This window comes from Echiichthys vipera (assembly GCF_963691815.1).
Source record: "Echiichthys vipera genome assembly, chromosome: 10".
Classification (NCBI taxonomy): domain Eukaryota; kingdom Metazoa; phylum Chordata; class Actinopteri; order Perciformes; family Trachinidae; genus Echiichthys; species Echiichthys vipera.
Genome location: NC_139835.1, coordinates 12109737 through 12132231, shown reverse-complemented (window position 1 = coordinate 12132231; position 22495 = coordinate 12109737). Strand labels below are relative to the sequence as shown.

Genomic DNA, 22495 nt, shown 5'->3' with positions numbered 1-22495 from the left:
ATTTCAATTACTTGAGGACCATACTTTATGACCGTTTTTTACGTGATACGTTGTGATCTGCTTTGTGTGTGTTGTGTGGGACCGAACAATGGCGCTTAGCTGTGATATAATCACATCATACCACAGCCTGTCGTGAGCAATTTCTTAAACGATATTTTGCAATACTGTTAGCAAGGCGATACAGTGCAGATTTTAAAAATCTAATTTCAGGAAAACTGTCATAGTGCAAAGAACACACAAATATATGCATTTGTTGTTACGTTGACGTGAAAGAGTAAAATGGCTCAAGCACAGCACATAATCTTCAAGAGAACTGATATCCAGTAACAATTAAAGCATAGCTCAGTTTAAATAGAGAAGGGAGGGGCGGCTGGTGGCTGAGTGGTTAGAGCAGTCGCCCCATGCAAAGAGGCTAAAGGTCCTCAAGGTAGCGGCCCGGGTTAGACTTCGACCTGTGGCCCTTTGCTGCATGTCTCCCCCTCTCTCTCTTTCACCCCATTTCCTGTCTGTCCTATTTAATAAAAAAGGCTTGAAAAACTGCCACAAAAAAACCCCATCAGTTTCTCTTATTTTAAATACAGGGTGTCTTCGTCATCAAGTGCTGTATTCTTATGCTTGTTTGCTCGCCACCCAATGCTTTCTGAACAAGAAGCTATAATTGGAGGTCCCATTTCACCCAGTTAGCAGTGGAGTGTACCATACAGTAAGAGAGTTCTTGGTGTTTTAAGATGTACCGTTTGTGTGTTCTCACTGTTAGGTGGACATTGCTAATAACCATGTACAGAGTTATAAAAGGAGCGATAATAGATATTGTCAATTAAAGTTAGAGGCCATTAAGTGATGATTTATATACATATATATATACACTATATAGTTATAAAATAACGCTAACATGTAGTAGACTTAATTTGCAAACTTGATTTTAAAACTCTTACATACCTTACATCTTTTTAATTAGAGTGCACAGTGTGGATCATATTTTTATGGAATAGACTCAAATTATTTTAATTAACCATGTATAGTGAATTTCCCTTTCATGCACTCATACAGACACAATCACTCTCAAACACACACGTCACTCTTATAAATCTATATTTTTTCACCCCTGTGGCCTCAAAACCAATTTAGCCCATAGACATTTTCACCTTGCAGCACTTATCCACTACAGCCTCTGCCATCTCTCATCTCCTGACCCATCTCCTGTGAAGAGTCACATCCTGCTCAGATTCATTAATGTAGTTTCATGAGCATCACCTCCACCAAAGCAAGGCATTTCTGTCTCACACCTCTTCAGTCGAGTACAAAAAAGGAGAGAAAAAAACAACAGTTACATATCACAGAGAAATTGTGTAATTGGACACGTATACTTCAGCTCTTGTTGTTAAATCATGAATTACATGCTGTATTGTTTTCCTTTATTTTACTTTTATATTTTGCATTTATGTTGCACAACTTTTATTTCCTTTAAAGCACTAAATCAAAATTCACACATACTCAATATTGTATGTGCAAGTAAACTGTTTTAGCTTAGTTATTGAGGCTCCAAGATCCTTTTCTGACTTATGTGAATTTTCCATGTACTTTAATTAATTAATATATAAATATCTTCTGAAGTTGAGTTTTTAAATTACAGTGCAAATGCAAATTGACAGTGATAAAGTAAATACACTCACAGCATTTCACTTTTTGGTAACCTCTCCTAAATACATTAGTACAACAACATTTTATTATAACTTTAGTTTATTTTCTGCTTCTCCAAATGCTAATGGCTGCACAAGCGTGTGGTGTGCTGCAGTGAAGGTAAAAATCCCCTCAGTTGTTTCTAGTTTTCTGTGACATATCTCCCAATAACCTCTCCAATTGTGGCCTGAATCATCCCTCTTGGTAACATGGCCCTGACAGCAGTGGGTGTTGTTGTAAAAAGACAGTGAAACAAACCTGAAATAACAGTAAAAGGAGAGAATGAGGTAGGTATGTTTAAATATGCAGATAAGTAAACTCTGGGCTGTTTGACAGATTATTTGATAACCAGCAACAGATAAGCATTGAAAATTACTTCTTTCCGCCTGCTCCTAGCTAGGTTTTCTGAGCTTACACACCACCGAGCTGTACAGTTTTCAAAGCTAGAATGCTACCAAAGAGCCACAAATATAAATTAACAATCATATCAAAGCCCCATGGATATGTTTTCATTTTGTGTTGCATGCAGTAAAAATCAACCCATCTTCTCCCTTTCCACCTAGAAAACCACAGAGAGCAGCCTCTGTAGTGTTCACTTGATGGAGCTCAACAGGTTGTTTGGCAGACGTGGGTGTGTTTGACTCAGTGGAGGCTGGTCGATTGAGGTATGAGAGGATGCTCTTCCTCATTTTTTTGAGAGTAAAGAGGAAGATTTAAATAAAAAAATGAAATAAATAACATAGTAAATATATTTTTTAAACTATTACTATAATTAGTCAGCTGCAAATATTGCTGGAACCCAGAAAATCTAAAAAAAGGTTTCTCAGTGGTTTAGAGTAGTATCCAAAACATACATAAAGTTATTCCTTTGTATTCCTCGTACACCAGGAATGCTGGTGTCTGATACATGTTTTTGCCATGTAATATTCTAATTAGCAGATATGCATGATACACAAGTGATTACAAGTACAATTATATATTAAAGCAATTGGTTACAAGCATATTTATGTGAAAAATAATGACAATTTCCCTTAAGTAATTGCATATTTCTCCTTTCTCATAACGTTTTGCCTAGTGTTGGTGGTCATTCATAAATCATTCTTTTGATTCCCATTCCGAGTGAGGGGGGTAATATTTTGAGATTTTTTTTTACAGATTTATGAGATTAAAATCATGTTTTCCATAAGTATGTAACAATGTCAGCACAATTATGAAAAGTCCAATGGATTCATAGACCCAGAATACATGGGGTTAGATTCCAAGACTTCTTGGCTAGGTCAAATAATGAAGGAGTTAGCATATTTTAAGGGCTTCCTGCCCATCTTGGACGCCATCTTGTAAATTAAACCTTTCTAGTGGTCAAACTTTGGTAAGCTTTTACTATGTTATTAAGGACACCTAATAATACAAAAACATCTGAGAAATCTTTTTTTAAAGAATATTTTTAGGGTTATGTGTTTCATATATGCAGCCACCTAAATGTATAAATTCATTTTCTCTGTTCTTACAAAGGAAAAATTCCTAAATTTCTTCCCAAAATGCCTCAAAAGTGACATCTCTGGGCTTCCTGTGAGCGAAATCATTGGTAATTGGTGAGGAAAAATAAATTCTTCCTACCTGTGTGGCGGGACTTTTACATCGATGTTAAATTAATTTTTTTCCTTTGTTTTCTTCTTCAAAAATTCGGATCTGTACGAAGCCCCCCTGGTGACATTGGATAAAAAAAAAAAGAATGTGTGACCATGCATTACTATCTAATGGCCACGAGATAATTCACCTTCAGTAGCGAGATGGTTATCCATATGGAGCTGTCAGTGATGGACTTGATTATTCACGAACAAGGGTAATTATAGTGAGCCTGATCGACAGGTTCGAATTCGCCGGCACCGGCGCTGGCTTGCATGAATGCCTTATACGAGACTTTTGCTGACTAGAGATCTGCTCTTACAGCCACAGTCCTACCATTACTGTAGTAGTTGGAAGTTACAAACTGGTCCTGTATCAGATTATATGTCATCATTGATTGCGCATTTGTCCTGGCCTTGTATTGATAAACTTCACCAACAACCTAACTATCTGGTGGCCACGCATTAACTATCTGGTGGCCACACATTAACTATCTGGTGGCCACGCATTAACTATCTGGTGGCCACGCATTAACTATCTGGTGGCCATTGGGGCTCCATGGATCTGTGATTGGCCAAAACACTGAAAATGCTGTACATGGGGAGCGCTTCCTTCATAAAAAATCTCAGTTCGGGAAACATGATTGACATCTCCTTTGTCTAAAAAACATATTCAGCTTTTAAATTCAACTCTAAACCAATTTACTGTACTCTAGCTAGCACCTGCTAGTTAGCTAGCCACTTAGCACTAGCAAGCTATTAGCCTTTAATTCATTTTGTGTTAATAATATGGATTGTGAGACAATGCAGCAGCAGATCATGGAAAAACGGCCAGACAGTTCTGTGGTGTTGCACTGTGGGCAGCAAGGTACTGTGGCCAGAACAGAGAGTGTTGTTTTTCAGCTATAAGGGCAGATATCAGATGCGGAACCAAGGCGAGAAGACAGAGACATACGGCAGCCTGACTAGTTGAATCATGGCATGGGCGTTGGACATTCGCACGGCAGAGAAGGTGCTCAGGAGAGTCAAATATACAGCTAAGCTGACATTTATAAAGGTTTAACCTAAAGAATGACAATGTACGTATTTTGATAGTTCATTCATTGTGATTGTTATTTGAAGGAATGTAAAAATTGTTTTTTTTGTCTGTATGAAAAATAATCTATTAATATTTATATATTTTTATTAACTGCAGAAGACTAGATTTGAGGTATTTAAAACAAAGTGCACTGAGGGCGATATACAGTAGCTTTAGCTCAAGGTTTAAGGGTCTGTCCAAGACGTCCTCCCGATCATGCAGGTGTTAAGAACACATTAAGCACAAGCTGGCAACTGGTTTTGATCTGTTTAATTTTGTTATTTTGCAAAGGTTTAGTTTAACTGTTTAGGTACAATAGCAGTAGGTTGTTATACGTGGCCTCAAATTATACTGTACAGGGAAAATAGTCACACTGCTCTGTGACATGTTGAAATGAAAAGTTAATGTATCTAATTGTTAAAATTCTCTTATCCAAATCATTAATGTTAAAAAAAAATGACATGGCAGATTAAGAAAATTACATTTTTTCACCTCTATTTAAAAAATGGACAATGAGAAAGTCTAATACAATCTCTGCCTCACAGTTAGATCCAGGGACTTATATTAATAAGTTCTGTTATCATTCAATTATAAGTAATTTTAACAGTTATCACACTTTTTTCCCTGCCAAAGCACAGGCCTGGTAAGTTTAAATCATAGATTTTTTTATTCATTCTGTAATAATATTTTGCCAGATAGGCACTAGATCTTATTTTTGCCATGATCAGTCTTATCACCACAGTAATCACCGTTACACAGGCACAGTTAAAAGTAAAGTTTCCCACTACTTTTTATGTCAACAGATGCTGATATTTCCTTGACTTCATTCTATCTTACAGGTCATGATCCAGATAAGACAACAGCCCCACTGCCTCTTTATAAAGGTCCTTTTGACATCAGCCAATAACTCTGTACTGTTCAATTTGGGATCAAGTGTCTTATTTGATTTTTTATTGTTCATTCATTTCTTCAGTCGTTTTCTTCTCAGGCCCTTATATGGGAGGTCCTCACTTCCTAGGGTACAGATCCTAGGGTTTCTTGAATTGTTTCATTTGGTTTTAATCTCTCAAAACTAGATGACGCTAAATCCTCGTCATTGTTTTACTGCTAAACTCTAATTGAGAACATAGAGGAAAGATAAGTAAACATTGAGTGTAAAATTCAACGTAAATTTATCTTCCTCCCCCAATTTGTGGAGTTAAAAACTGTGTGCCTAAGAAAGTAAAAAATAATTGTTACTGTATTTGAATAAAAGCATCAGTTACAAGTAATGTTATGGTATGTGTCTTAATTGAAGTAAAGGGTTCTGAAAGTAATCCTAAACATTTTGACATACTGTATATGTCATGTTCCTTCTGTCTCATTGGTACAGGCCATCCATTCAGTCGGCTGGCATCATGAAGGGAAGCAGTTCATGTGCAGTCACTCAGACGGCAGCCTGTCGATGTGGAACCTCAGAAACACCACCAAGCCATTCCAGGTCACTTTCCCTCATGGTAAGACACACACCCACAGTCTACCTTTTAAAAATTCACTTAATACAACTTTGATAATCCCATGCTAGAAAACTGGGCCCCCGGGCTGTTAGGTACTGCAATACAGCAGATAGAAATGGGACATACTTCAGCATAAATGTCTGATGTCATATTTTTAAGGTGGAATTAATAAATGCTTTGCAGGTTGTTTGTGTTTTATATGAGAATGAAGCATTTAAAAATAATTAGACCTCTAATCTCTAGAGGAAAAGCATCGTCTGCTAATTACGACATCATATAGCAATGTGAACATTACTGTGTATAAAGCTATGCCCGCTGTAACATGAAACTGCTACACAGTTGTTAAACCTTTAAGTGCTATGTGTAACAGATGTTCAGTTAATCATCAAGGGGATGATCATCTGTGTTCTAACGCGGAAGATTCACAAGTGCTGTTTTGTGATTGTAATCAGCTACCAACTCTGTATTTTTCAAAACATGCTCTCTGACAGGTGTCTGCACATTTAGAATGCATAAAAAGCAAATCTGAAGAGGAAAGTCATTGTGATATATTAGAATGATTTAGCTGTCAGGTAAGAATACTTCCAAACTGGTTTTGACTTCCAGATCACATATAATGCTATGTAATCTTCCTCTGACGAGTCCTCTTTCTGTTTCTCTCTTAATTTGTATGGTTTGTGAACTGGCAGGGCATCCCGACCTTGTCAGATTTCTAGTGATGAACAGTCTCAAGCTGTGGGCTGTGATCTCAGGCGAAATCACAACAAAAGGAAGGCAAGAGGGAAGGACATGGGCGATTAAATAATAAGCACAGGGCATCAGGCCTGAAGACTGGTTAAATGCCACCAGACTGTTGTGTCAGATATATGTCAGTTATTTCGTACTACAGGAATAAAACAAGTAAACAGTTAACAGGTCATCTTCTGGGAATTAGGCAGTCACCATCTGTTAGTAAGTGTAAATAAATTAAGTTATTTTGTTCCAAAATTGATAAATTAGCTGATTCTGGCACTGTTTCGCCAATCACACCATTCATACATGATCCTATTGAAATCTCTAACATTCACTTTGTATCGTTGCCTCCTCAGTCTGAACCTGCTGTAGGATCGCTCCACCAATAACATAGAATAATTTTTACCACTGACAATACAGTAGCAATGCACAGAAAAGCAATTGTGCATAGCAATCATCCAGCCTAATGGCGCTTATGTATTATCTACTTACAGAAACATTTCATCATGAAAATAAATCAGCTGAAATATTATGTTTTATCAATTTAATGAATCAACATGTAGTGATGTTTGTTTGACATGTCCATACAGCATACATACACCTTTTTTTGAGAATTATAGCTTAACCAGAAAAGGAGAGTCTATACGATAATTCACCATGATGTCACCACAAGTGTTCTCCGATGGCACCACTAGTAAGCAAGCCCTTCTGTGTCATTTGACCAGGGCAAAGTGATCGAGAAAACAGGCTGGGTGATCTGCACCGAAGTGGAAGTAGAATTTATTTACACAATAAGAATCTACAAGTGGAATTTCATATCTGTACATGGGCATTTACATGTCAAATTAGTAACTGAAAGTGACTTTGATGAGTGAAAGCTGTAAGAACGTTTGTGGTGGTTTACATTAAAAATGACTTCAAGACTTTACGGTATATTTTGGAGCTCTTAAAGTCATTTTATTGTGAAGGACTGAAGTATGGTCCTGGATGTCTTGACAGCATTAATGTAATCAATGAAATGTGGATGACAAGCAGCTCCAAGTGTTTACGGCAATGAAATCAGGGTGTCCGACTAGGGCTGAGAGGAGCACGCAGCTAATTCACCGGTGTTAGCGTCCTTTTTACCACTCTATCAACACAAAGATAAATTAAGGCCGTTAACACAATATTTGGTTACAAAGATAAGAAGTAAGACTTTAGTTTAACACCATTAAATTATTTCTAAACATTACACCATCATTTAGTGTATATTTGTAGGTTAAACAGAAAGTTTGATAGAATTTAGCCAAAAATATCCGTCTGGTGACACAGATCTGTTCTCTGTGAGAAAATGTCTCCACAAACACGATGATGGAGGTTTGTTTCCAGTCTGCCCAGTTAGAAGAGGCTCCACCAGGCAGTCTTCTCTGTAGCACTAGTACTTTGACCACGCCCACTCGCTTTAACCTCCTCACCCACAGGTCCCATTGGATAAATTTTATATTTTCTGAAGGAAATCGATAAAACCCTACACCTTTTGCTGTACATCAGGCGGCTCTACCCCAAACACAACACATTTTCGTTTTTAGCTATGTAATACTGTTTAAAGTAGCAGCTGGTCAGCTTCAGGTCAGTGGAAGCTGCTCGTGTTCTGCCACCCGAAAGTGTCTTGACGCCTGTTGTTTACAAACATTTTGAAGTGCCCTATATACCATTGAAAGTGAGATAATAATGTACATATAAGTATAGGCAAATTATGTATTGGTTCCAAATGAAACCAGAAAATATTATGAAAAGGAATGTGAAAAGGTTTTCTTCTATCTTCTATGCCATGTTGCTGTAGGAGAGGGTAACCAAGTCAATTTTATAACTGCATCTATACTACGGTATGTGTCCTGAACCTACTTACCAGAAAGTAATCCAAATTGGTTGAATATTCGGCATCACAACAATTTTGTTACTACAGACAAATGTATTGTCCAAGAACAGCTGGACATTTGCTCTGGGTTAATGCAACGTGCAGTGTTGGAGGTACTGCATATACCCTGTCACTATAGTTTCAACATGCACTTTGGGCCGGTATAGGGAAACAGCAGCCAAGGTTTTAGTTTATTTGTGTCTGTGAGAGACAAATGAACAAACAGTTGTTATGGCTCAGGGTGAATTAGTTGGTCAACCTGTCACGTAGTTAGTCATTCTGATTTACCTCTGACAGCTTGACGATGATTTTTGACTTCATGTGTCGTTTCTTTTATACGCATCTACCTCTACAGATAAGTAAAACAATAGATGCATGTTACCCTGACACATGTAATTTGTCTTTATTCAGTTGTGGGTTTGACCAATATTAAAGCATGACCAAGATGCTTTGCCATTTACTCTTATTTTTCTTCTATTCCTTTCCCCTTCTCTCTGTCCTTTCCTGCTTTGACATTTCAGTGTGTAATCCTGTACCTGAGCCTTATCAGTGATGATAAGTCACCCAGAGCTTTGGCTGCCTGATAGCGTTTGTGCTTGAGAAGCAATGTGGAAACAGCTTAAAACCACCTGAACTCATGTGAATAAATGATTTGTAGAAAATGTAATGCCGCACACATTGCATTACATAATGACACAACTTTTCATTTATAACTCCAAATATTTATTGTTAATATGTCTGCACAATGTTTACACATTTAATTTGTTTTCACAACCATATCCGTTCGTGGTCAATGAAGCATGATTACTGTGTCTACAAGCTGACTTAAATCACAAGGAATGTTGATTTCTAGAAATTTTAATCTATATTTAACCAAAACCTTCCCACAATGTCAAGGACATGTTTTAGAGGCCTCCACCTAAAAACAGATGCAGAATGTAAACCCTGGCCTCCAGTGTCAGTCATGTGCTTTGCACAGCTAACACCCTGACTACTTTTCTCGTTCTGAAGTTATTTTTTCTTCAAAGAAAATGTTGGCAAAAACACTGCATTTAAATTTATATTAATTAATCACACAGCCAAAATGTCTGCTCTAAGTGTAAAATAACTTCTGTAAGAAATAAAAAATATGTTGAACGGTTACATATATAGATGATAGATGCAGCACAGAAGCATGCTCCTATAATTATTAAAAACATGCTTTCGTATTAGTTCATTTATGTTATATAAGATCTAGCATGAGAGCAATATTTGAAATATTTGAAATTGCTGTACTCTACTACAATTTTTTTTTCACATAGTTTAGAAGTTACGTATATGTCTTTTATTTTTAAATTAATTTTTTTCAGAAATGCTTTTTAGAGCACTATGCACATGAGGTAAAACCCAATTTCCCACTGCCTTTCAGCTGAAAGACGTCCTGTATTTATCAAAAACATAATCATTTCATTATGTCAAGCAGTAGAAAAATAACTCTCTGTAATACGCTTACTTTAATAAGGTCTGCTGTTTCCTGAGAAGCCGATTTGAAAACACAGTACAATAATAAAGTGGAAAGTAGTAACTCAAACACTTGCTGGAACTCTACCTAGATTAGTTTAATTAAGAGCTGTGGAAGAAAGTGGTTGTGAGTTTAAAGGGGACATATCATGAAAACTCACTTCTTCAGTGCTTTTTGCACATACTTTGGGGTATCTTGGGTGCCCACCAACCCACACACTGTGAAGTAAGACATCCCAATTGAATAACATTAAAGCATGTTAACATGTTCTAGTAGACATGTTACATGCCAATAAGTAGATGTAATAAGGAGATGTTTACAGTAAATGTGGAATTGCCTTGAAATGTTGTCTTGTGTTATTTCCTTTTAATTCAGGAAAGATACAGAAGGATGGGAGAAAGGAGTCATGTAAACCCATACTTAAAGTGGAGTACAAGACCTCGAGGAATAGGTGTGTGCTTTTTAAGAAAACATTTAGTTTCAGATTGCCCAAAATGTATCAGGCAATCTAAGTTTCCTGATTATACCAAATAATGATTTGAATACACAGGGATAATTATCCTGTGGTTATTCCATCATGTACAGTTCCTATAGAAAGTCACGATAGCCTTTTGAAATAGTCACTTTTTTTGTTTTACAGCCTGAAATGATAATAATACATAAAAAATATAGTATAATATATATAAAGTGTGATTTAAACATTTTGCCTCACAACAGTCAAGTGAATTTTTTTTCTCTAAAACTTTGTGGAGGCACCTTTTGCTTTAATTACGACCATCAGTCTGATGGATTTGTCTCTACCATCTTTGTGCACCTAGACTGGGAAATATTTCCCCATTCTTCCTGCAGAACTGTTGAAGTTCAGTCAAAATCTAAAGAGTTCAGTCATTTTTTCAGAAGAGGCTTCTTTCTTGCCACCCTGTCAAACATGTAGAACTTGGGAAATTGTTGTCACATGCACAGATCAACCAACCTCTGCCATTCAGACTTGTAACTCCTTCAAAGTCACTATGGGCCTCTTGGTAGCTCCCCTGATCAACTTTTCCTGGCTCGGTCACCAAGTTTGGAGAGGCTGCCCGATCTAGGCAAGGTCTGGGTGGTGCCATATGCCTTTCACTTCTCTGAACCGTCCTCAGAGGGAGTGTTAAAGCATTTAAAAATATTTTTATATCCTTCTCCTAACATGTGCCTATCCACAACTTTTTCCCGGAGCTCATTTGAAAGCATCTTTCCAACCATGGTGAATTCTTTATGTTACCATGCAATCCTAGGAGTTGAATCCTTAAGGAACAGCTGATTGTATTCTGAAGTAATCGAAGCCACCACATTTGATGTAAGGTGGAGGCCAATTAACTTGGTGTGTAATCTAGAAGATGATTGTTTGTACCTGAGAATGTTTATTATGGTTATTCTAAAGGAACTCAAAACTTTTCTAACCCTGCTATTCTATTTTTTCATTTTGTATTAATTTTCAGAAATTTTGGAAGATAATTTTAAGTGGATGTAAGGCAAAATGTGTTAATCACACTGGAAAATATTTACTTTTTATGTATTACCATTCCAGGCAGTAAAACAAAGAAATGTGACTATTTCAAAAGGGCATCATAACTTTCTATAGGAACTGTAGTGAATTGGCAAGACAGTTGCATATGACACCCTACTTGGTGATAATATTTAAATAAAATTAAAAAAAAAACAGAAACAAAAAGCAAGTAGTGTTTTTGGGGAAACATTTTGTGATTTTCAAGTTCTAGAGTGGTAAGTAAAATTACACATTTTAATTGTAATACATTTTACAGTTTAAACTCATTTTGATAGGGATTAGAGGATTGTCAAACAAGATATTTGATATATACATACTGTACAAATTGATTTCATTCATTAATTTTTTCACAAATTGTATTGTATTTAGTCAGTGGCTTATATAGTAAGTGGCTAATAAATAGATTGTAGCCCATAGATGTCTTATAAATAACCATCTGTTTGTTTGACTAATTTGTTTATTCATTCATTCCTGACAGCGAGCCTTTTGTTATCTTCTCTGGGGGTCTTTCATATGACAAGGCAGGGCGGCGGCCAACATTAACCATCATGCATGGCAAGGCAATCACTGTGCTCGAGATGGACTATCCCATTGTAGAGTTCATGGCACTCTGCGAGACTCCTTACAACAATGGTAAGTGCGTACAAAGACGATAACAAAACTGACAGATTTTCTGGATTCAGCTCAGTGTTTTATTTTATGTTTGAGAGCGACGCAGAAAGATTAAAACAAAAATGTGTCCACATTTTGAGCTATTGTTTCTGACTTTTCTGCTGTCATACAAATAAAATGGATGGGAATGGAATCTTGTTTGTGTTGCTTCAAGAATTAAAGACAGACAATTACACACAAGGAATGCTCTCTTCTGTCCTTCTGGTAGATGAAAAACTCATTCCATTTATCACAAAAAAAGATTATCAAATGTTTGGCTTTTTGCAGCAGCAGCAAATGGTTTAATTTAGTTTAGTTTAGATTGGTGTAGTTTAGTTTAGTTTATTGGTTTATAGTTCCATGACCTATCCCCTTTAATTAACTGTACAGTAAAAGGAGTAGCTTAAGTCTTTACTGCTAAGTTCCAGCCGAGTCCCCGGCCAGTTGTCAATAGGCAACCTAAAATACATTAGTTAAAAAATTAAAATAAATTTCATTATATTTATAATTACAGCTGGTCTCAACAAAAGGGAGGGAGACATACAAACGTATTGCACACAATTCGAGCAAGCACTAACAAGCAAGCACAGATGATGGCAAGACATTCATGCAGTAAAAACGATACAAAGGAAACAAGAGAATAGTCACAGTGGCTACATTGAGAGCACATACAAAACATAAGATGCAGGCAGGCAGCAGAGATGGAGCAGCAACAACAATAACTGTCACATCAAACACACATCAATTCTGAGATTAATGTGTGCAGTTATAGTTGTCAAACATCAATGTTTTAAGGTGTGTTGTAAAGGTGGAGTATGTATGTAATGTAAATTTTACTTGAGGATTCTGTAAATGTAAATTAAAGAGAAATGCATGTGGAGCCAGAGTGTGCAACACTTTTTTACTTTCAAGCAACCAAGTCCACGACTGTGACTGTATGTGACCTGAATTTTAATTTCAAATACAAAACTCTCAATTATGTAATCATCGTTTTTACATATGAAAGTTTTGATCAGAAGCTTGTTATGTTTGGGTTGGACATATTTCTTTTTCCTTATTTCTTAAAAAAAGTCAGTGTGGTTATAACTGATGTGAATATGGATTAGGCGTTACCCTCTTCAGTTTGGCTTTGTGTCTTACAGAGGTCCAGGAGCCTTACGCAGTGGTGGTGCTTTTGGAGAAGGACTTAATTGTGGTGGATCTGACGCAGAGCAAGTATGTGTTTCACATATATAAACACCTCTGCCAGCTGCTAAGCTGCATGTGGCTGAAAGAATCCCATCATCACATGTTAACATTTAACATTAGATGACAAAACCTGAAATCACACCAGAGGAAAACATTACTTACACCATTCATACATAAGTCAAATCCTGTCACAGTCAGTAACAACAGAGTCAAATAATATCAAATAATCAAAAATATAACCAGTATAAGCTGAATCTTGACTTCAGGGAGAAAGATAAGTCAAAGGTTGTCCTTTGAATAAAGACATGTCACTTTGCTCTTGGGGTGAAAATGCTACCACTCCAGTTAAATTAACTTTTCATCACTGTTGGAAGGAATGAAAGTGAAGTTAAAAGATACTGATGTGTGCTGCAGTTTTGACATCTTTACACCTAAGGCCAGGGAATACATGTGAAAAGCAGCAACACTTTAAATTAGATCTGCAGTGTGAGTAGGTGAGTCTAAATTAGGATAGTAAATTAGATTATGTAGTTAAAGCGGTCAATCTTCGTTCCTACCCTCACCTATGGTCATGAAAGCCGGGTCATGACCGAAAGAACGAGGTTGCGGGTACAAGAGGCTGAAATGGGTTTTCTCAGAAGAAACTCTGAGTAGAGTTGCTGCTCCTTTGCGTTGAAAGGAGCCAGTGGAGGTGGTTCAGGCATCTAGTAAGGATGCGCCTTGGGCGCCTCCCTAGGGAGGTGTTCCAGGCACGTCCAGCTGGGAGGAGGCCTCGGGGAAGGACTAGGTGGAGAGATTACATCTCCACACTTGCCTGGGAACGCCTCTGGATTCCCCAGTTAGAGCTGGTTAAAGGGAAAGGGAAGTTTGGGGTCCCCTGCTAAAGCTGCTGCCCCCGCGTTTCGATGCCTGATAAGCGGTTGAAGATGAGAGTGAGAGAGAGAGAGAGTTAAATCTGTTATATGTAAATAACTCCTGATAAGGCTTAATGTAGTTTCAAGATTACCTTTGTCGACATTGTCAGCTTATTGATTAATTGCTAAATGTGTTTAAATTGTCAATTATTAATAAGTGATTTACAGTATGTAGGCCTTTCCTCACACTAATATACATTGGTTTTTGTCATGGGATTTATAAATTTGATAGAATAGCAAACTGCAGGGTTCATGTAAACAGATCAATTACCTCCTTGTTGTTATTTCATGATGACTATAACTTTCCTTTCTACCTGTTTTGCCACAATGGAATACTGTAAAATACTCTATACCATTTCATATGCACGTATCTTGCAGCTTCCCTGTCTTTGAGAATCCTTACCCCATGGACATCCATGAGTCTCCAGTTACCTGCACAGCCTATTTTGCAGACTGTCCGCCCGACATTATCCCCATCCTATACTCAATAGGAGCTAAACACAAGAAGACTGGCTACAGCCAAAAGGTAGGCGAGGGAAAATATGTGATATTTGAGCAAGTAAAAAGTAAAATAAATGGTAATGTTTTCAGATTGATTTCTGTAAAAAAAAAAATACTGTCATAAAGTTAAAGAGGTGCTCGTATAGTGGTGGGCCTTTGCACACCACTGCTTTGGTCTAAAGGTTACTGTAATCTGAATGATCTTTAGAATTTATGGAAGTCTCACAAAATAGTTGCTGCTATGAACTTGAAGCATGGGTTATCATTAACAGATGAGTCATTTTCATCAGTGCATTATATTTGTATTTGAGGATGAAAGCATATGAGGCAAAAATGAAATGTAACGTAATTTAAATATGTGTTTTCGAATATAATGACATGTTACCAGCAGGATCCAGTAGGAGAAAAACAATAGATGATTTGATTTGATTTTTTAAATAATCAACGCTCTTTCTGTAACCATGTCAGGAGTGGCCGGTCACCGGAGGAACGTGGACATTAGGCTCCCACACCTACCCAGAGATCATCATCACAGGGTGAGTGAGAAATATTGAAAGCCAAGTTTTGAAGGTGCAGAAAGACCTTGTCAGTCCAAAAGGGAATCTACAGTATGTGTCATCACACCATGATAGGACCAGATGATTGTATTTTGTGTTCATAGTACTTTATAACCCAGGACAGCACAGCCTGGGGTCATACTGCATTGTAAGGGCTTGATAACCTGATCTGAAGATTGTGCACTGGGTGTAGTCTGCTTCTAGGTAACACTTTTATATTCACAGAATAACATTTTAAATCGTCATTGCCCAATTTTTAAGATCTTATATAACTCTAGCATTTATTACAGTTGGGATTTTGTAATAATACTAATTAAGCACACTCATTTGCCTAATAACCACATAACTATTCTTCTTTGTTTAGACATGCTGATGGATCAATTAAGTTCTGGGATGCGTCTGCAAGTAAGTTGACTCAGCTTTTCTCTCTGTGAGCTATACTCAAGTGATGCATTTTTTTTCAACGCAGGCTTTTGTTACACAGCTTGCTCAAATAAACAATATTTGTTCATGAATTCCATGGTGATTAATTTCATATTTGCCATGGGCTCTGAGCTCCAGTCAAATTAATAGCACCATTGTCTTATGAGATGCTCTACAACAAACTAGGCCCATTGCAACATTCACAGTAGCTCTCTGCCTTACTGGGTTTATGATCCATGGCATACTACCAGATTCAATGTTATCCATCCTGCTCGTCCAATTGCTTAAAGAAAAAGCTGGAAGAGTAAGTTGCATTGATAATTATAGGCCTATAGTACTAGTACTAGTATACTATCAAAAGCTTTGAAAGAATCCTGCTTGAAAGAGTAAGTGGGTATCTTTCCTCCTGTGATATTCAGTTTGTTTTTAAACCGTAGCATGCAACAAAGGTGTATATTTTCACTTAAGGAAATAGTGAACCTGTACAAGGCCAAAAGTCCTTCTGTCCTTTATTGATAGCATTTGATAGTAAACCACAGGAAGCTATTTATGAAGCTAACACAAAATGGCACACCTGGGTAAATTGTGACGGTTGTGGTCTACTGGTATGCTCACCAGAAGATGCAGATTAAATGGGGAGGCAGTATATCAGCCCCCTTTTGTGTTGACAATGGCATTAGGCAGGGAGGAATCTTGCTTAGAGGTACCAGCTTATCCCAACCCAATAGACCCTCAGAGTTCAAACTAACCATACCAGCAAACCCTACTAAAAGTTATATCTTTGCATGCTAGTTAGCTAGTATGCTAACCTTTTGTGATGATAATACAGAGGATTTTATTTTCATTATTTATTCTTTATTCATAAGGCCCTGCACAGTTTCGTGTGACGTAAAATCTGTGGGCTTTGATTAATTTCCTCTCAGACAGTCAGTACTTGCCTAATCCCTTTAATACAGCTGCTCTGGTCATAGTTGTGTGTCGTGAAAATATCATACGAAAATATTATTGATATACCATAAATACCTCGACAAAACTGAATCCAAAGGAAGCTGGTGTATCATACTGCTGTTATTATATTTTTGTATTATTATTATTATTATTAAAAAATCCCATGTAAAGACCTCAGTTTGTTTAGCCTTGGCCTGATAAAGCTTATCCTGCTTCCACCCCTAGGAGTGTAAGTTATTGTTTCTCAGTTTGTGCAGGTTGGCATTTTTTTTTTTGCATTTACAATAGTTTCACCAAAATAAACTTTTTGTTCCTAACCAGTCACACTACAGATGCTGTACAAACTTAAGACCTCTAAAGCTTTTGAGAAGCCAAAGCCAGGTGAGGGCAGGGCAGCCGAGCTGGTGGAGGAAGACCCCTTTGCAGTTCAAATGGTCAGCTGGTGCCCCCAGAGTCGCATCTTCTGTGTGGTTGGCATCTCAGCCCACATCATCCTGTATCGCTTCAGCAAATATGATGCCAACACTCAGATAGTGGTGAGTGAGATGACTAAAGTCCTAGTGTGTAATGACAAGTGTAAGTAAGGTCGTTCTGCTCTGACATTTTTAGTGACTATTTTTTAGAAATATAATAATATGAACCGAGCCTTGTGTTTTGTTTTACAGGAAGATCTCATGTAAATGCTGTTTATACCTACATTTGTATCTGTGCTATCCTCAGTCACTAGAGGTGCGCTTACAGTGTGAAACAGAGGATGTCATCTCCCCATCTGAGAATGAAAACAATCCCTGCTTCCCAGAGTCCGGCTCCCACTCACCCCAGACCCACCATCAACACCCGGCTAGCCCCAACAGTGGGACACCTGAGGGTAACAAAGACAGCAACCCCTGCCTTAAGTAAGATCTCCTCACACACATCATAGTTTATCTGCAACAAATAACAACACATTTTGTTTTGTTTTGACATTTTGTCATTTAGCTAGTTTTGCATTCTAACCTGATGTCAGATACACCAGCATGTTTCACTGCAGTTCCTCGAATGGCCACTTAAAGTTGGTTTAAAAAGTGACTCAGGCCTCATTAAGAGCCCTAGGTTACAATGAAATTAAATAAAGCAAGTCAAAAACGGTTTTGGTCTCTATAGCTAATCCCTGCCTTAACAACAGTACCGTTTAAGATATATTAAGGTTTACAGTTATGCATAATTAAGAGCATGGCAGCTTTGAGTGACAGGTAGGTGCTTTCACAGGTGGGGGATATAGACCACATAGACTGTATAAAAAATGGACGTAGCCTCTCCGCCGGGCCCGTTCTCTCAACCTGATCAATCATACTCGCCTCTGGGAGCTGCCATCTTGTCGGACTTTGATTCCTGCTCATTTCCTCTTACCAAAAAAGGGCATTGATGTGACGTTGGGGGGAGGGAGATAGGTCCGTCTGGGTGGCGTTTACAGAATTAGCCACATTAGCTCACATAAGTTCCACCACCGTCACTAAATAAACAGAAGTGGGAGGGCTGTGTCTCTAGCTGAGATTACAACGGCTCCGGCTGTGAAGTGCAGGCAGCCAGCATTTATGATCTAGGATTTAACTGATATTCAACACAGTACCATGCTCATAGACTGTAAAACATCGACCCTTACGGCCCGAATCCTCCCGGTGCTCCAGATTAGCATCTAGTGTGTGTGTCATAGATAGCAGGCTGTTTTGCAAGTCATGGTGTAAGTGTGGCGATTAAATTAGTATGACAAAGCTAACGTTAACACAGTGTGTTCCTAAACCATCTGTTTGTACAGTTGATCGAAGAGCGAACCATCATGTAACTTATTGTAACACCACCACACGAATGACCGAGTCCAGGTCGATATGTCGGAGTTAGCACGCTAATCCTGATAACTAGCCTCCGAGGAGAAGTGAGGGCCAGCGGCTAGCTGTCACTCAAGAGTATGGGCCCCTAATTTTATAAACTTTAACCTCCAATAAATTAAAAAAACTAGCCTGTTACAAAAATATTCACCCTTCAAATGTTCTCATGGAGATATGACCTAAACATACAGACTAGAATGTTTTTTGTTAATGAGTCCTAAATAAGTTTAATTATGCTGTGAAATCGGCCTGTTCAACATGAGGGTCAATGAGAAATGGCTCTATTGTGCAAACTACTCCGAGAACTCAGAGAACTGCAGTTTTTGGCAGTCCCATATTGGACCAACCAGGAAGTCCCTGTGGCGGCAGCTTGGTATAGACTGTAGGCTTCATTCAGCCTGCCTCAGCTCCACCCACGCTCTACCTCTTTGCCCATTTTTGGATTGCCCACATTGAGCCTAATTTTGGTTCTTCAGAAACCTATGGTTGACGTCACAGAGACTGCGTGCAGTACAATATACAGTCTATGGTTTGTGTGTCTCTTTCTCATTAAGTACTGTATTGTATATTACACAGTACTCTAACTCTCCTTTATGTCTGTTTCAGGGTGAAGGAGCGGATGGTTCGGGTTCCTCCTGGCTACCAGGCAGAGCTGGTCATCCAGCTGCTGTGGGTAGATGGAGAACCTCCACAACAGATCACCAGCCTGGACATCAACTCTGCATATGGCCTGTAAGTCTCCAGGTGCATGACAGTCTCTCTGTCTGCTTGTCTTAGTATCCATTTGTGTCCATATCTATATATTTATATCACGGTATAATTTGAAGCATAGATGGTAACGGTATTGTATCACGGTATATTGATTTATCTTTAAATTTCTATATAAATGCTTCTGAATTACTGTACAATTAGTGTACTGAAGTAAGAGTTGGAGGCTCTTGTTTTTTACTTGAGTATTCTTCAAGTTTAATGCTACTTTATACTTCTACTCCACTACAGTCAGCTGGTTCAGTGACTGAGTAAAACAAATACATGGCATGGAGATGACTTGTTGAAGCCACCATTCCCATCTCTGGTCTATACCGTTTTTACTGTGTATACCGTTTATACGTACACCTCTATTTGCTAGTCTGCAGTCAGGACAGCTATCCCAGCTATCCCTGTTATAATAAAGAAGAGTTTGCCCAAATTGATTAAGGACAACGTTTCTTAACTCTTTCGTTATTGGCATGCCGCAATGTAGCTTTAACTTAACACAATTCTTCAGCTCTATAGTGCTGTCATAGCAGCAGTACTAGAAGTAAACTAGATAGTGGGAACTTCACCAAGATTACAAATGAAAGACCAAACAGGGTTTTTAATTTACTGTAAATGGATGGTTTACACTGTAGCTCTAACCTAGCAACCCATTTTTACAGCATGCGTGTGTGTCTGCATTGTTCGGTCCATCTCTCTGTATCTGTCTGGGGTATTATAGAAACAATTAAAAGGTAAATTAACTATATGAGGTTGCAATATCTGATTAATATTCTCTGCAGTTTATATACCCTGAGCGCAGGGAATAAACCAGTATTTTATTGGTTTCCTATATCCAGGTTTGAGGTGTCTTTACATAAAAATGTAACACTTGCCAGCCAGTTAGAAAAAAAAACATATTTTCTTTGGCCATCGATTTAACACTGAATAAACTGAGTGACCATCGAGGTCAGTGACCAGTGCAGCTATTGTCATCAGTATTAGCAATGAATACATGGAAGGCGAATTAGACCAGGCTCTGATGTGAATGTGTGTGTAAGTGTGTTATTGTGCATGTAGTGAGATCAGTCAACATATGAAGATAACATTAACTGGTTATGTTTGTGTTTATTTAATAATGAATAATAGAGAGGGGCTTAAAAGCTTCTGTGTATTGGGATGTGTGGTCAGGGACTATGGAATTCCGCATTCACCTTTGCTTACAGTCATTATCAAAATTGGTGTGTTGTGTTCACACACTGGGCTGTAAACAAACAATTTAAATATAAATATATATTTGAATTGTAAAAAAAATGAATATAAAATTGAATTTTTGATTGTAAAAAAAAGCAGCAGCACCGCAGCTGCTGTCTGCCTGCTACTGTCTAGTACAAAGTCTGATTCAGCCCTGCCGGTCAATCTGGAGTCGTGTTGATGATTTTTCTATCATGCGGCCGAAGAGAAACCAGGATAAATCAAACAACTGAGGGTGAAGAAGAAGGATTATTTGCACAAATACTAAAAACGTCTAACTAGACAGACGGCAAGATTTAGGAACTTTTATTTGTAAGTGCCAAGGAAAGGCAAGAAACTCAGTTGTCTATGACCAAATTATAAATCGGCTAAGTGATCGCATTGTGATCCGCCCCCCTCTATTTTATAGAGAGAGATGCCTTCAGTCTTTAAATGAAGTTTTACGATAAAGGACATTATTTTTCTTTATTTATTTCATTACGTTTAGGTATTTACATCTATTAAAAGTCATGTTTATGTTGAAATAAATATACCCTTACAAGTAGGTATGCCTCCCATTGTATTGGTTTGTCCTCTTGTGGACATTATGTGCGAAAAATTATATTTGAATATATTGAAACCTATGTGCTATGTTTTATTAGAAGGAATATAAAGTCATTTTTGGCCTTTCATCACTGCAGTGTGTGCAGGCCTCCGGTCAGAACTTACTAAATTTAATTTCAAGTAAGAACTTACAAATTTAATTTTAAGTGAGTATACTGGACCGGACCTCTGAGCCTGTACCAAGCCACTAGTTGGGTAAATCCTCATTTCGGTCTATTTTCTGTCTCTTCTATCTTTCGTGTTAGATATAATATATTAGTGAAATACTGTACTTGATGTTGACTTGGGTATTTCCTGACATTTTTTATATATTTCAATTTTCACCACCAAAAGATTATGTGTCTGTATTGAAAAAGAATTTGATTGACCACTTGTATAGTTCCACTGTGAACAGAAGTTCTGTTGGCAGAACCAATAAAATCATAGCTCTTTTAAAAAAGATCTCTATAGGTCAAGGCAGGGCCAGCATTTGCTTCTCACCTCTTCAGCTATTCACAGCTTGAATAGAATCAAAGAAATTGATTTTTTTTTTTTCAGATTTTTATCTTTTCCTCTCAAACCTACTTATGAAAACATAGATGTTTAGATTTCTTTTAACGTCACTATCCTATATTTTCTACTTGTATTATAATAAGTACAAGTAGAATATATTATTTGTCCATCATTGACATGTGTTAAAACATTAAAACACACAAGAAGAATTTAAACAGCAATAAATCCCTACCACATTAAATGTCTTTACACATTACTAAAGGCACCACATAGGCACAAGGCTGTCTCCTCTGGTAAACTTCATGACGAAATGTGTTTACCAAAGGACAGGTTCATTGTTGTTTATACCAAGTCTTACTGACATGTTTTGTATCATCTAAATATTTGCATAGTGCAAGAATAGACCTCACTGACAGTTGTCTTCTCACTGGGATTAGCCTTCTCTTGGCTAAATGTATATCAAATGAATGAAGGTCTGGGTACTGTAAGGGTGGTAATGCTATTTGCATTCCACTGATTGAATTCCTTATGGGCATTCTGAAATTGAGTTGGCTCGTTTCTTTACTACCATTTTTTTCCGCTTTTGAGCCTTCATCTAGGAATGTTGCAGTGCAGTAATGCATTTGTATCTGCTTGTGTTAGGTGTCACATGTACTGAAAGGCTGGATAAGGGTAGGGTTTGGCCACTGATGACTTGACACTTGTTTTTTTAGTGTATTCCGATTGATGTGTTTTTAAATGCGCAATCATGTTTGTGGTATTGCAATTGTTGTTTACATGGACTACATGACAAGCAGCCCCTTCAAACAATT

General features: G+C 37.6%; 1 protein-coding gene across 1 annotated transcript in view; it reads left to right on the top strand.

The window, feature by feature from the left end:
* Nucleotides 1-22495, top strand: part of stxbp5l (syntaxin binding protein 5L) — a gene marked incomplete at both ends in the record, with an annotated part of 158317 nt that overhangs the window by 100381 nt on the left and 35441 nt on the right. Inside the window, 10 exons of the mRNA XM_083920978.1 lie at nt 5756-5879; nt 10385-10460; nt 12031-12185; nt 13346-13418; nt 14684-14831; nt 15275-15342; nt 15728-15768; nt 17056-17270; nt 17455-17630; nt 19206-19331. Coding sequence (XP_083777104.1) covers nt 5756-5879; nt 10385-10460; nt 12031-12185; nt 13346-13418; nt 14684-14831; nt 15275-15342; nt 15728-15768; nt 17056-17270; nt 17455-17630; nt 19206-19331 — 1202 coding nt within the window. The remainder of the gene's footprint in view (nt 1-5755; nt 5880-10384; nt 10461-12030; nt 12186-13345; nt 13419-14683; nt 14832-15274; nt 15343-15727; nt 15769-17055; nt 17271-17454; nt 17631-19205; nt 19332-22495) is intronic.